This window comes from Martes martes, assembly GCF_963455335.1.
Source record: "Martes martes genome assembly, chromosome: 9".
In the NCBI taxonomy this organism is placed as follows: domain Eukaryota; kingdom Metazoa; phylum Chordata; class Mammalia; order Carnivora; family Mustelidae; genus Martes; species Martes martes.
This window is the reverse complement of record NC_137896.1, coordinates 9,648,077-9,661,536: the sequence shown is the minus strand read 5'-3', so window position 1 is coordinate 9,661,536 and position 13,460 is coordinate 9,648,077. Positions and strand designations below refer to the sequence as shown.

The following is a 13,460-nucleotide window of genomic DNA, read 5'->3' as shown; positions in this document are numbered from 1 at the left end:
TTTAAAGCTTTTTTATAAAACAAACAACGTGGGCCTGGCTGCTCACAGCCCTCCTCCCCCAACCCAGACAATTCTTAGAAATCGTATAAATATAGCCTCTCTCTTATCTCCCTTTCTATTTGATAAAGCTTCAAGTAGCACAGACCTTATTTACCCCCAGACGATATGAACTGGAGGATATTTGCCTGGAGCCGAATCGAACCTAGAGGTGGATTTAGTGGCCAACACTTAAGAACCAGAAATCTCACACGAATATGCAGATTCCTGGCTTCTCCTGAAGAAAACCTCTAGAACCCGGCAATGCTGGGTCCACATTCCCACGTGGTACAACCAGGGGGGACTGAACAGTGGCTGCCTGCTGGAGAAGAAGCAAACACTCTGCCGTGCCCTACTCCCCACCACTCCCTAAGTGCTTCCTGACCTTTGGCCAATTCGGCCATTTCTTTTCACTGTCTGGCCCCCACCAGCTTGTCAGTTTGTGACATTGTTTCTCCAATATCTTCTTAGATTCTCTCTTTAGTCTATCACTTCCGGAAGATGCAGGTTCTTATTAGGGTGTGGGAAATAACCCCTTCCAAGTGGATTTGTTCTAAGCCTTCTAGGGATGGCACACGTGCTTCTGTGGCATTCCACAGGCCTGAGAGGTAGAAAGCCCATACTTTGCTTCTGAGCTCCTGGCTCTTAAGTCCAACTGCCTGCTGGCATCTTTACTTGGATACCTCACAAGCCTTTCCAACTTCCTACACCCCGAACTGAAGCCATCATCTGCCCTTAAGAAAACAATCCTTTCCCCAGTCCCCCCACATGGCCCGTGACACCATCCTTAGCCAGGTGCCCTTCCACTACCACGTGGAAGCCAGCACTGAGTCCCGAAGGTCACATCACAGAGTCCCTCCCCGCCCTTCTCCTCCCACTGCCTCCTTGTCTGCAGCGGCTTGACCTCTACCTGGCACCTCCCCCAATCCATCAAATTCATCACCCTGCTTCCTCCCTTACCCCTTCTAACCCACTCCCTAGAAAGAAGCCCAAATGATCTTAGAAATACTAAGTCAGACTCACTTTCCTCCTCTACTCAAAATTTGTCACTCCCTTTCCCTTCCCTGGAATAAAACCCGAGCTCCTCCCCTTGGCTTTTGTGTCCCGCACAGCGTGGTCCTGCCAACCCCTCACCCCCAAGCTAAACTCAAGTGACACTGGCCCTCCTTCAGCAACTCAGACACACCAAGTTCCTCCCTGCCTCAGGACTTCTGCACACACCATACCCTGTGCAAGGAACATTCGCCCACTCCTACCCAGAGAGCTAGAGAAACAGAGACAAGGGAGGGTATCACTCCTCTCTTTGCTGGCTCTGTCACTTGCTCTAGGTCCCAGCTGATAAGTCCACATCCTCAGCAACACCCCCTTCTACAGCAGGTCATCCAAGTACTCTCCTGGCATGCTTGGTTTTGTTAAGTAGTTACCCGCCCCCCCCCATTGTAAATCCAACAGCTGGACTCCTAATCAGTCATCGTGTCTTGTCCTAGAGTCCACGTGTCATTCCAGATTGCCCTCCCCTGCCTCCCAGACTCTCCCACATCTCAGCAATGGCTGCACCAAACCATTCTGGTCGACTGGGTACCTCTAGGGGCCCCTGAGCTCCCCCAGGGCAGAAACTGTATTCCTCTCCCCCATCACTGTATTATCAGCACTGAGCACAATGCCTGGCACACAGTAGGCCCTCAACAAAATATCTGCCAAGTGAAGGAGTCAGGAGATCTGAAGGCATTTGAGGTTTGGAGCAAAGTTTCCTCCAAGGCCAAGGGACATTCAAAAACAAAACAAAACAAAACAAAACCAGCTAAATGTGGCCCGCATTTAAGGTTTTTAATTTTATATGTAAAGAAAGAACGAAATGATCTTGTACTCATTTTATTTTCATCTAAAGAAGAGCATAAAACCACTAGGCATGTAAAAAAAATGAAGTTTTATAGTGTGGTAAATAAAAAAGAAAAGGGTGGGGACCAATCATTGAGGGGGGGAAGGAGCCGTGGTAGAGTACAGAAATAGAAACAGATGTAGAGATAGAGACAGATCAAGAGAGAAACCGGCAGAGGCATCTAGACAAGGTACAAAACAGGGCTTCGCTGCTCTTCTGGGAACCAAAGGGCAACCCTCCAGATTTCGAAAGGGGTTTTAAGTCCCCTCTTCACTTCATTTTTCAAAGAAGTTTTCTAAAAATGGACTTACTGTGCTAAAAATCAGTGGTTAGCACATTGCATTTTGAAGAGAACAATCTATTCAAATGATTTTTTTTTTAATTCTTCACTTTGTATCTTTAGAGAATGTGGCTACAAACTTTTCAGTGAGGCACTGGGTTTTCAAAGTTGCAAGCACGAAGAGGGAGGGATCCTTGGGGGCTGTCAGAAGGAGGGGCATGAGCGTCAAGCACAGTTCAGTACATCCCACCTATTCCCTTCTCTGGAACTTTCCATGGCCCAGGCCCTAGATGAAAGGGTGAGCAGAGCCCAGCACTGCACATGGTCTGACCTCTCTGGCTACACCAACTGGTGTAGCCAGAAGCTCTTCCCAACCAGGGCCAATCACGGTCTCCCCGAGAAATCACAATTTTGGCCCCAATGAGCCAGTGTGGCGACAGCACATGAAATTGATAGGCGGGAGGTGGGGGCAATTTTCTACCAGGCTTTCTGAGCCTGGTAAGAGTGTGGAGTCAGGGAGAGATGGTCTGCAGAGGGACGTGAAAAATCAGGAACACTGTGTAGCGGGTAGAACCAGCCCCAGGGGGCCAAATCCCAGGCCCACTTGACAGCTAGGACGCTGAACAAGTGCCTTGACATCTCTTTGACCTAATTGTAACCTGCTTCCTAGGGCCCTTTGCGGATTGAATAAATGAACACATACAGCACTCAGAAGAGGGTCTGGCACACGGTAAAGCATGCTGAATGTCAATGACTACGGTTTCCATTTTGCTCAACTGTAAGCCCATGAGGCTGAGGCTTTCTCACCGATTTGCTCATCACATATCCCAGAATCTAGAACCGTGCCTGGAACACAGCAGCGCTCAGCCCATCTTTGATGAGTGATCGGAGAATGGAGATACCACACAGCCCTAAGGACAGAGACCACGGACGGAGCCGGCTAACTCTCCTCATCTCAGCTCCTACTCCAGGGGAACAATCAGAGCCGGGTCTTATCAAAGCCTAAATCAGATCGTGTTTCTTTCCTGCTTCTCACGTCTCAGGATGAAGCCAAACTCTCCATCCCCCTTGGCTACCCAGGCCCTGCCGGCTCTGGCCCCTGCCTACCTCTCCCCGCCTCCCTCTGGCTTCCTGCTCCAGTTACACTGGCCTCCTTCATTCCTCGTGCGTGGTTCCCTCTGTTTCCTTCTACCTCCGGGCCCTTGCACGTGCCGTTCCCCTGACGTATCCCCAGCCCCAGTCTCCTTCTCACGGAAATCTCAGTGGATGTTCTTCCCCTGTTTTCCTGGGCTCCTCCATTCCACACACTCAGAGCCTCCTGTTCTTTTCCTTCACGCTACCTGCCACCACTCGTACTTTCATCACTTATGACTCTTGAGTCAATGACCCTCTCCCCCCTAGACCATGAGCTCCGTGAAGAAAGAGACCATAACTTTTTTATTCTTCGTTGTAGTTTAATATCAAGCACAGGGTATGGTGGAAAGAAGGCGCTCGACAAACACCGGTAGAATGAATCCACTGGTTGAAGGAGTTGATGGAACAAAGAAGTACATTTGGGGCATTCTCAAGTCCAGCTTCTTCCCGAGTCTCCTGGCCTGGTTTTGCAATAGTAGCCTCCTCAGACAAGCCCTGAATCCCCCTTCTAATCTGCCTTCAGTGAGTTTCTCTTTCTATCGCTACTAAAGGCTTTGACTCCAACCCACAGACTAACGCCACCCTCCGAGCCGGAAGTCCCCATCCTAGAATTGATAATCCTAGATCAGTAATGATATAAAGACTTCCTTTCCGCAAAAACGCAATTTTCACGCATGACAAAGTAAACAGTATCAGACCAGGCCTCCCACCATCAACAACCAGTAAGTCAGGACAAACACACGTAGGTCGACTTCTGTGAGGCGTTAGACAGTGGGCAGCATATGACTGTGGCCACTGAGGAGAAGGAAACACAGGAGGTGAGCCCATGTTCACTCCAGCTCTCCACCCGAGGACAGCTTCCATACCACCGGCGCGGACTCACCCCCCCTCACCAAGCATCCAAAAAGGTTGTGCCTTAGAAATAAGGGTACGCCTTAGAGAAAGGCTTCCCGAGAGCAGCCCTGACGGAGTCTAAAACCAAGTGTCACACAAGTTCACAGTGATCAGCCCGTTACTGAGCTGCCTTCAGCAGAAGATAACAAAATCCAGTCTCGATGACGTCCAACATCAGGAGATAATCGATAATTACGAGGCATGCAAAGAAAGAAGAAAATGCAGCTCGTGGTCAAGGAACAGATTCAAGGAAGAGACACAAATACCAAAATAGCTTTGATGGCGGCTCTAGAAAAAGCAAACTGGTCAGGATTTGTAAGTTCCTAATATTTTCGTAGAAGTCCTTAACCAGGTGCATATACCGAAAGCACCTGTGGAGATCTCGGGGTTGGGGGGTTGTGTTTTTTGTTTCAGGGGATGCCGAGGAATCTGCATTGTTAATCTCTCTAGAGGGTTCTAACGCATCATAGAATTCTTATCATAGAATACATCCGCTTTAAGGCAAATACAAGTAAGAGGTAAATTGATAGGTCCTGAAGGTTCTGCTCGCTCGAGCGGGTTGGTGAGCACCAATCAGCAGTCTCGGTTGAACAGATTACACAATTACGAAAGATAATTTCAGCTTAAATTATTTTGCAGAAAAATGCACACGTCTCTACTTATTTTGAAAAAAAAAAAAAAAGTCTGAGGTTAAATCAAAAGCCACAGACATAAAAGATAATGATTAAGAAAAAACAGGAGGAAATGCTCATGGTATAATATAAAAAAATATCAGAGTGCCAACCACTGTAACATCAAGCACATAACTGTACATTAATAGACATTGCCTCGACACCTAGGTGGCTCAGTCGGTTGAGCATCTGCCTTTGGCTCAGGTCACAATCCCAGGGTCCTGGGATTTGGCCCCACAGTGGGCTCCCTGCTCGGCAGGGAGCCTGCTTCTCCCTTGCCTGCCCTGCCTGCCACTCTCCTGCTTGTGCTGTCTCTCTCTGACAAATAAATAAAATCTTTAAAAACCTTTATATAGGGATGCCTGGGTGGCTCAGTTGGTTAAGCAGCTGCCTTCGGCTCAGGTCATGATCCCAGCGTCCTGGGATCGAGTCCCACATCGGGCTCCTTGCTCCGCAGGGAGCCTGCTTCTCCCTCTGCCACTCTGTCTGCCTGTGCTCACACTCTCTCTCTCTCTCTCTCTGACAAATAAATAAATAAAATCTTTAAAAAAAAAAAAACCTTTATATAAACATTGCCATGTTTGTGAATAGAACAAAAGGCAACAAGAAATATACAAAATGCTAAGAATAGTTATTTTATGTGCAATTTTAATTTTTCTCCCAGTTTTCTATATTTTACAAGAGTGTATGGAATTTCCTCAGTGGACACGCCTCTGAAATGTAACCACAAAATAATGGCTTCAGAAACCTTCTGCCAATACACAAACCTCTGCAAAATCTAGCAATTTTTCCATCAGAAAGAGAAGGGAAGAAGTAGCTTGAGCTATTCCTTTCCTTATCCAGCCCGGGAAGACTTTCTTCTCTGTCCTCTGAGTAAAACTGGACCAGCCCTGGACACTAATTCCACCTCAAATTTTCTCATCCGTCAGACAAGTAGGAGGCTGAGACACATACCACAACCCAACAAGCAAGAGGCAGTGGCTGAGCAAAAGTAGCCCACCTACTGGTAAATGAAGGACACAAAAAAGGAGAAGAATTCAAGTCCATACCTGAACAACCGGGTGGCCACCAGTGGGAGCTTTGACAGCCCCTCGGCTGCCTTCGGTCTCATAGTGGGCGCGGTGATGTGGCTTGGGCTGCACCTCTATCCGCAGCTCATAGGAGCCCGACTGGTGGGAGAGCGGCCACTCAAGTGGAGGGAGAGATGCAGTCACTGGGATGCTGAAGGAGGAAACAGGGTCAGTCACGTGTGCAAGAAATCAGAACCAGTCAACCTGTACAATAAAAGTAAACGGTCCCTTTTCTGAAAACTCATGTCCAGTGGGTGTATGAGTAAAATACTGGCTGTTGGAAAGCATGTATTTCTCAGGACAGGTCGGACTCTTCACAAAGTAGAGATCTTTTTCTTGGTTTTTCTCTTCCATCTTTGATGACAACGGTGCGACTGACATTTCCATTTATGAAGCTAACTTCATATCATGTGAGTTCTAGAGTATTTCTAATTGCTACAACTTCTTTTCCTCTGGGAATTTTAAAGAGTACCACCTCCTACCTCTAAAAATCACCTTTTTCCCAGAATGTTCTCCCTTTCCAAAGGAACAAGTGCGCGAGAAAGTACACTGAAGTGGAAATCTGGGGCCCACATGTGTCATGAATGTGCCATGTTACTTTAGGTAAGTAACCTCACCTCATTTACCTTCAGTGTCTTATAATAACATAACAAATGGACCAGATGGCACCTGAGGGTTATTTCGGCTCTTATTTCCAAGTCTGATGCTTTTTAATTAATAGCGAATTCTAGGGAGAGATCATTTCCAGTTACAGCCATTGCTTATCACGGCAAGCACAGAACATCTAACCAGAGAGGTGGCTAAATTTAGAGACCCCTAAATTTAAAGGAAGAGTAAAGGTCAAGAACATGACTGGAGTCGCCCACCCAAGTTCAACTCCAAGATCCACCTCTAACTACTTTGGGCAAATGCCTGACTCTACCTCCCTAAGCCTTAGTTTCCTTGACTGAGAAATGGGGATACTGAGATCATATGAAGACCTTAGTGCACTAACTCCTCAATAAATATTAGGCTATAATTATGTTTTCCTATATATAGTGCATATTTCAAATAAATAGTTATCTCCTATAGACAATCTAATTAGCTTATGGTTATGGTATTAGAGAGATATATATATATGCCTTAACATCCGAAGTTGTAATGATATGCGTTGTTTTATTTTCCTATGGAATCTTAAACCTACCCAGCATGCTCAATGGGTACTTCATATATGGTAAAAATGATGTCATTTAAGAATTGACTGAGGCCTTAATGATCTATCTGGACCACCCTTCGGAGCCTCAGAGAACACAGACATTTCCTTAAGATCACAAAGCAAGACATGCCAAGGTGGCAACTTACGTGTCTTGACTCTTGGTCCAGTGTTCCACGCATATCTCTACACTACCTCTTATCTTATTAATTTATTTAAAATAGGGCCAAGAAAATCTCTCACTTATAGAATGACTCTAGAGCATACCTGACATTTGATAGGTTCTCAGTGACTATTCAGTGGGTGGTAGATGGCTGGATGGAGGGAAACATGAATGAATGAATGAATGAATGAATGAGCAAACAGTTTTATTTCAGAGAAGCCCTGTATATTTAAAGTAGCTTCAGGGCCACGTGGGTGGCTCAGCTGGTTAAGCATCTGCCTTTGGCTCAGGTCATGATCCAGGAGTCCCACGACGGAGCCCCGAGTCAGGCTCCCTGCTCAGTGGAGAGTCTGCTTCCCCCTTGTACCTCCCTTATGCTCTCTCTCTCACACACTCTCTCTCAAATAAATAAAATCTTCCACCAAAAAAAAAAAAAAAAGTCAAAGTAGCTTCAGAGTTGCAAATACACGGATTTGTGTCATTGTGTCCTGATTTTGCACATAGGGCACCAATCATTAATCCAGTCAGCATCTTCTTTGCCACTAAGCCCCGAGCTGTTGAAAGCTGACATTATCATCTGGACTTAGTTCAGCATTTGTAGTGAAACCAATTCCATCCCTTTTCCATCACAGCAGTACCAAGGGGAGATGTGGGGGGGGGTGGCACCCCATAAACTCCATCAGTGCTGGAGCTCAGCGTGAACATATAATCCAACTTACACTGACATCCTCACTCTGCAAGCAGATCTCCAGCTCCTCTTTGCAACTAGCTGCCTCCTGAAGTTACTTACCCTGAAGTCTGGTGTCCACCTTAGTTTCAGTGGCAACATGCTTTCTGCTTCTGCCTACAGCTCAGGTGCCACGTGTGTCAAATACCTGTACTCTCATTACGTGGGCAAGTTATGCTTCTTTAAGTGTACAAATTGAAGCTCATAAAAGATCACTTCACCCCTGCATTATCTTTTGAAGTATTAAGGAAAAAAAAATCAAGGAGTAGATCCAGTGGGATATCTCTAAGTATCAACTTCAAACTTTCCTTGGTTCCAGAATAAATCTTTGATGACCATGATACAATCTTAAGAATTAGACCATCGGAGCCAACATAAAATGCTGCATGTGAATTTCAGCCCTCTGCTCTGCATACCCTGAGACAAATATTATCAGGAGACTTCCCTGAACACCCTATCCTCTCGATCTTATAGAAAATTCTTACAGCATTCAGAACCATTTGAAGCCAACCACAGAATAGAGATGGAAGGAGAAATGATAAAGTCTTTATAAACAGTAAAGTATCAGACAAATGCAGCCTGATCTGATTTTATATCAATTTTCTTCCCCAGTCTCAATCATTACACGAATCACATTCTGGAGATAATCTGCAGCAGAGAGAACAAAGAGTTGAGAACCCGAGGTTCTTGGTTTCCAACGCAGTCATTAACTAGCTGGGCGAGCCTCAGCCTGCCCCCTTTTCTGCACTCTTCCTTTGTGCAGGCTCCATGCCAAGGACTTGATATATATCCTCTCACCCAATCCTTGCAAAAAAAAAACAAAAAAAAACAAACAAACCTGCTGAGGTGAGACTATTATTATCCTCATATCATAGGAAATGAGCTAAGCTTTAGTATGGTGCTCAGTGAGAAAGGGAGTTCCTGATTGATTAGCAATGCCTGCCCTGGGAATGGCATCAGAAAGGTGCTCAATGAGAAAGAGGCCCTGCATGATTAGTGATGCCTGCTGTGGGCACAGCAGGGAGGGCAGCACCAGAAATGCCCATGACCACACAACCAGTGAGTGGCAGAACCAGGACTCAAATCCAGTCTGGACAGACCCTGAAGCCCTAGTGCTGCCATCTATCTGCACCTCTTCCGTGTTCCACTATTTGAAGCTCTTTGAGGATTATGGCTCCCACTTTCTTTTTGTAGGAGGTCCGGAGCTCTGACTGCAGTCCTGAGGCACAGAGCAGGTACCCACAAACAGCAAGGCCTCTTATAAGAGGACAGTAAATTCCACACATGAAGACTTGCTCCGCGCTTCCCAGAATGTCAGCTCTCTGAAGACAGAAATTTCTGCCCATTTTGTTCACCGCGGGCTCCCCAATACCTGTAACGGTGGCTGCCCTGCCCAGAGCAGGTATCTGAAATACACCCGTTTGGGGGATACACGAACCAGCCAGGCGCCCTCTGAGCGATGGCAGGCATCCTCGTGCCCACCGCCTGGTGAGTTAGGTGCCTGTACCTCACTGGGTACCCGAAGGTCTCTCTTCCAGATGGGGAAACCACAGCTCGGAGAATTTAACTTCCTTGCCAAGATCTCACAGGCAGTAAGCGCAGAGCCAGGACCTAAACCCTGTCTAGAGGCCTCTAAACCACACGCCCCCGACCCAGAAAAAGCCCCCCGGAAGTAACCCTCGGACCAGACCGTCTCCCGAGCCCGCTCACCTGCAGATGGGAATGGCAGGCACCAGCTGCTTGGGCCAGGTGGGCGGCACCAGCAAGATGGACTCGGGCGCCGAGCTCCTCCCCTCCTCCTGCTCGCAGGGCCCCAGGAACTCCACGGCCGGGTAGATGTGGCGGGGCAGGCCGGCCTTGGGCGGGGCGGCGGCGGACACCGGCGAGGGGTCGGGGCTCGTCTTCCACATCTTGGGGGGGATGCCACAAGGCGAGTCCGCGGCGAGGCTGTTCAGGGCATCCATGAGGACGGCAGAGCCAGCCGTGGGGGGGTACCCAGCGGGGGCGCCGTCGTCCCGGGGCTGCGGCGAGGGGCTCCGGGAGCGCTGGGGTGAGGCTCCGGGCAGCGGGGCAACCAAGGCCCCGGCACACGAATGCCTCCGCTTGGCACCAGGCGACGAGGAGCGGGAGGCCGGACGGGGCACGGGCGAGTGGCGGCCCAGGCAGCTGTCCTCAGCGAGGCTGGTTCGAGGTGACATTATTGGCGAGGTTCTGGGGGAATAATGAGCAGGGATGTTTTGAAACTGCGGACACAGGTCGTCGGGCCCGCCGTTATTGGGCGAGACGCAGGGCGAGGTGTAGGGGGAGAAGGTGTCGGAAATGAAGCTCGCAGAGGAGCCGCTGCTAGCGGGGCTCAAGCAAAGCGGCTCGCGGTAGCCCTCGAAGCCGGGCACGGGCAGGGTGAACCGCGGGCTGGCGGCCACGCCGGCCAGGGGCGGCTGCTCCCCCAGCAGGCCAGTGTCTCTGCCGCGGAGGGGGCCCCCTGCCTGCATCAGTTCGTGAGATGGAGTGATCTCGATCCGAGGGCTCAGGCCCGAGGCCCCCGCTGGCTTGGCCGCCGGGCTCAGAAAGTTCTGCGGCCCTACCCTATCCGGCTCTCCGAATCCGCCGGGGGGTTCGCCAGGGAGACTGGGGAGGGGGCTGTATGGCTTGAGGCCATAGTCCAGGACTTCATCGGGGTATGCGAGTCTGGAGGGTGGGCTGGCGACCTTATGTGCATTCGGTTCTTCTGGAAAGAGAAGGGGGGAGGGGGTCTTTTTAAGCCTCTAAAACAGAACTCCCGTGCAGAGCAATCGCAGGCTGGGTTTCATCTCCTGCTTTTTTGTTTGTTTTTGTTCCTTCTAATCCCCGCCACACCAAACCCCAAGCTGGAGCCTCCTCCCCTCGGCAGAGGAAAGGGAGGCCATTTCATCCCAGGTTCCTTGAAGAGAGAGACCGAAGTGGCAAGGTTTTAGTGCAGGTGCACAGAGCACAGCTCCTCTGAGTCGTGCAGGGCGCCCCGGGCCCATGGTCTCCGAACGTGTGGTTCCGTGGAACCCCTGGGAGAGATGCACTGTATTTCACAACTCGGGTCCCACCGTATGTACTGGAGACTGAAACGAAAGCTTCGCGAAACAATACTTACCCTGCTACATACAGTGCACTCTTATCTTTCCTCTTGGATGGGGTTATTTGGTTTAAATGCTGGTCGTAACTCATTCGACAGACTTCCTGGCCCACCAGTGGGTCACAAACCACAGTTTAGAAGCCACAGACCTAGGCTTATCTTGTCATTCTGCACGTGTGACACAGCCATGGGATGGAGGGGGAGACCACACAGCTCTGGAGTCGGAGGGGCTCTGGGTTCAAATCCCAGCCCTTCACGTTTAAGTGTACCTAGTGGCTTAGTTTAGACTGAGGGCTTCTGCATCATGTCTCATCTTGTACCATTTTACAGATGGGGAAGCTGGGGCCCAGGGAGGGGAAGAGATTCACCCGAAGACGCGGAATTTGCAGGATGAGAAATCCCACAGACAAGCCCCTTGCCCTCAAAAAGGCAGAGCCATGGCTCTAGAGTCTCCCAAGCTATTGAAAACAGTCGGTCCAGAAGGATCTCGTTTTTCTCTAGTAGCGGCCTTCTGCTGTCACTGCAAAAGGACCCACGCCGCAGAGCGGACCGAGTGAGGGAAGGTGTTGTTCCTCCCGGCCACCCTGACCCGCATCAAGCTCCCCCACTCAGCAGAGGCCCCTCCACCCTCCCTGCCGGGGCTTGGGTCAGCCAGACTCCTCTCTCTCACACGCCTTCTGTCCAATCCATAGCGAATCCTGATGGCTCTACTGTCAAAACATAAGCCACAGGCACACCCGTCTCCCTCTCCACAATGCCCCTGCCCTAAGCTGCCAGCCATCCTCTCTCGCCTGGACTCTAGGCACCTCCTCCCTGGGCTCCCCACTCTACCCTCGCCCCTCCAGTCTGTTCGCCACGCAGCAGCCTCTTGAAATACCCCACGGCATTTCAAAGCTTCCCCGGATGTGATCTAAAGTCCTTAACACACTTGTCCCTGAGCCCTGGCCCACCCGGCCATTCGTACTTCCCCGTTTCCCACTCTGACTCACCAACAGCCCCGCTAACCCCTTCGCTGCTCTTTAAGTAGTTCCCACCTTAAAGCTCTCGAGTGCTGTTCATTCCACTGGAAACTCTACCCGCCGAGATCTTCTCATGGCTGCTTCCCTTAATTTCTTCCTGTATCTATTCACTCTCCACTATTTACCCCGCCATCTGTCCTCTGCTAACCCGTTAACCACCTCACACCATGTCAGGTATTATCTGTGAAGGGACTCTCATGCCCATAGAAAGGGGGCAGGCAAGCTGCAGCTCCTGGGCCAGATGTGGCCCACAGACTGTGTTTCTAAATAAAGTTTTATTGGAATGCACCCATGCACCTATTTGTTTACATATGGTCTATGGCTTGGACTTGCATTACAACTGTAGAGTTGATCATTACGACAGATACTCTAGGGCCCACAAAACCTAAAGTATCAGTTATCTGGCCCTTTACGGAAGCTGGCGACCAGTGCACTAGACTATGCTACACCAGACTTGGAACCGTTATCTGCTGAGGTTCGGCATTGTTTGCCAGGCACCTAGCACAGGCTGTCCATAAACATTTGCTGAGTGACTGGGCAAACAGCAGAAGAAGCATGCCCAAGGTCCATCAAGCCCGAAATGGGACTTCTTCCTGAAATTGTGTGACCAGCCCTTGCCTTGGGGAGCCAAGGTGCCTACGCAGGTGATCCTCAACCTCCTGGTGCCCTTTCTGGACCATCCTGGACTAAATGCTGCCTGGTTTAGCTGTGCTGATCTCATGGGGTCCAGATGGTGTCCCCACCCCCCGTGAGAGCCCAGAAATGGCTTCCCACAGCTCTTAGGGTAAAGATAAACAACCTCAACTAGGCCAGCCTGGCCAAGCCCTGCCTGCCACCTCTGGCCTCAACTCACTCTGCTCACCCACGTCTCTCCCAGGACTCCAACCAAACTGGCTGTCTTTCTGTTCTTATAAAGCACCTACCTCCTTTCTGCCTCAGGACCTTTGCACTTGCTGTTCCCTCTGCCACAACAGCTGTTCCCTCTGCCACAACAGGTCCTCCCCGCCACCACCACTGCACCCAGACCCCTTCTCTACATAGCTAAACCTACTCATTCCTTCCAGCTAAAGTGTCATGTGCTGGGGAAGGCTTCCTGGTCTCCTTGGCTAGATCAGAGCCCACTCATCCTTCTCTGTTCTGCTCCATACACTTCCCAAAATTCCAATTAAGTAATTCTGAAGTTAGCTGTTTATTGCCTGCCTCTCTCCCAACCTCCAGCTCCACCCCTACCAACAGCAAATTCTATGAGGACTCTTTTACCACCTAATGTATTCCTAGCACTGGGACAG

At 49.7% G+C, this 13,460-nt stretch overlaps 1 protein-coding gene across 3 annotated transcripts in view; it reads right to left on the bottom strand.

The window, feature by feature from the left end:
* Positions 1–13,460, bottom strand: part of NFATC2 (nuclear factor of activated T cells 2) — a gene marked incomplete at its 5' end in the record, with an annotated part of 149,048 nt that overhangs the window by 103,184 nt on the left and 32,404 nt on the right. For all 3 annotated transcript variants that reach the window (XM_080814442.1, XM_080814443.1, XM_080814441.1), the window contains 2 exons: positions 5,944–6,115; positions 9,757–10,774. In XM_080814442.1, the coding sequence (XP_080670568.1) occupies positions 5,944–6,115; positions 9,757–10,774 (1,190 nt within the window). The remainder of the gene's footprint in view (positions 1–5,943; positions 6,116–9,756; positions 10,775–13,460) is intronic.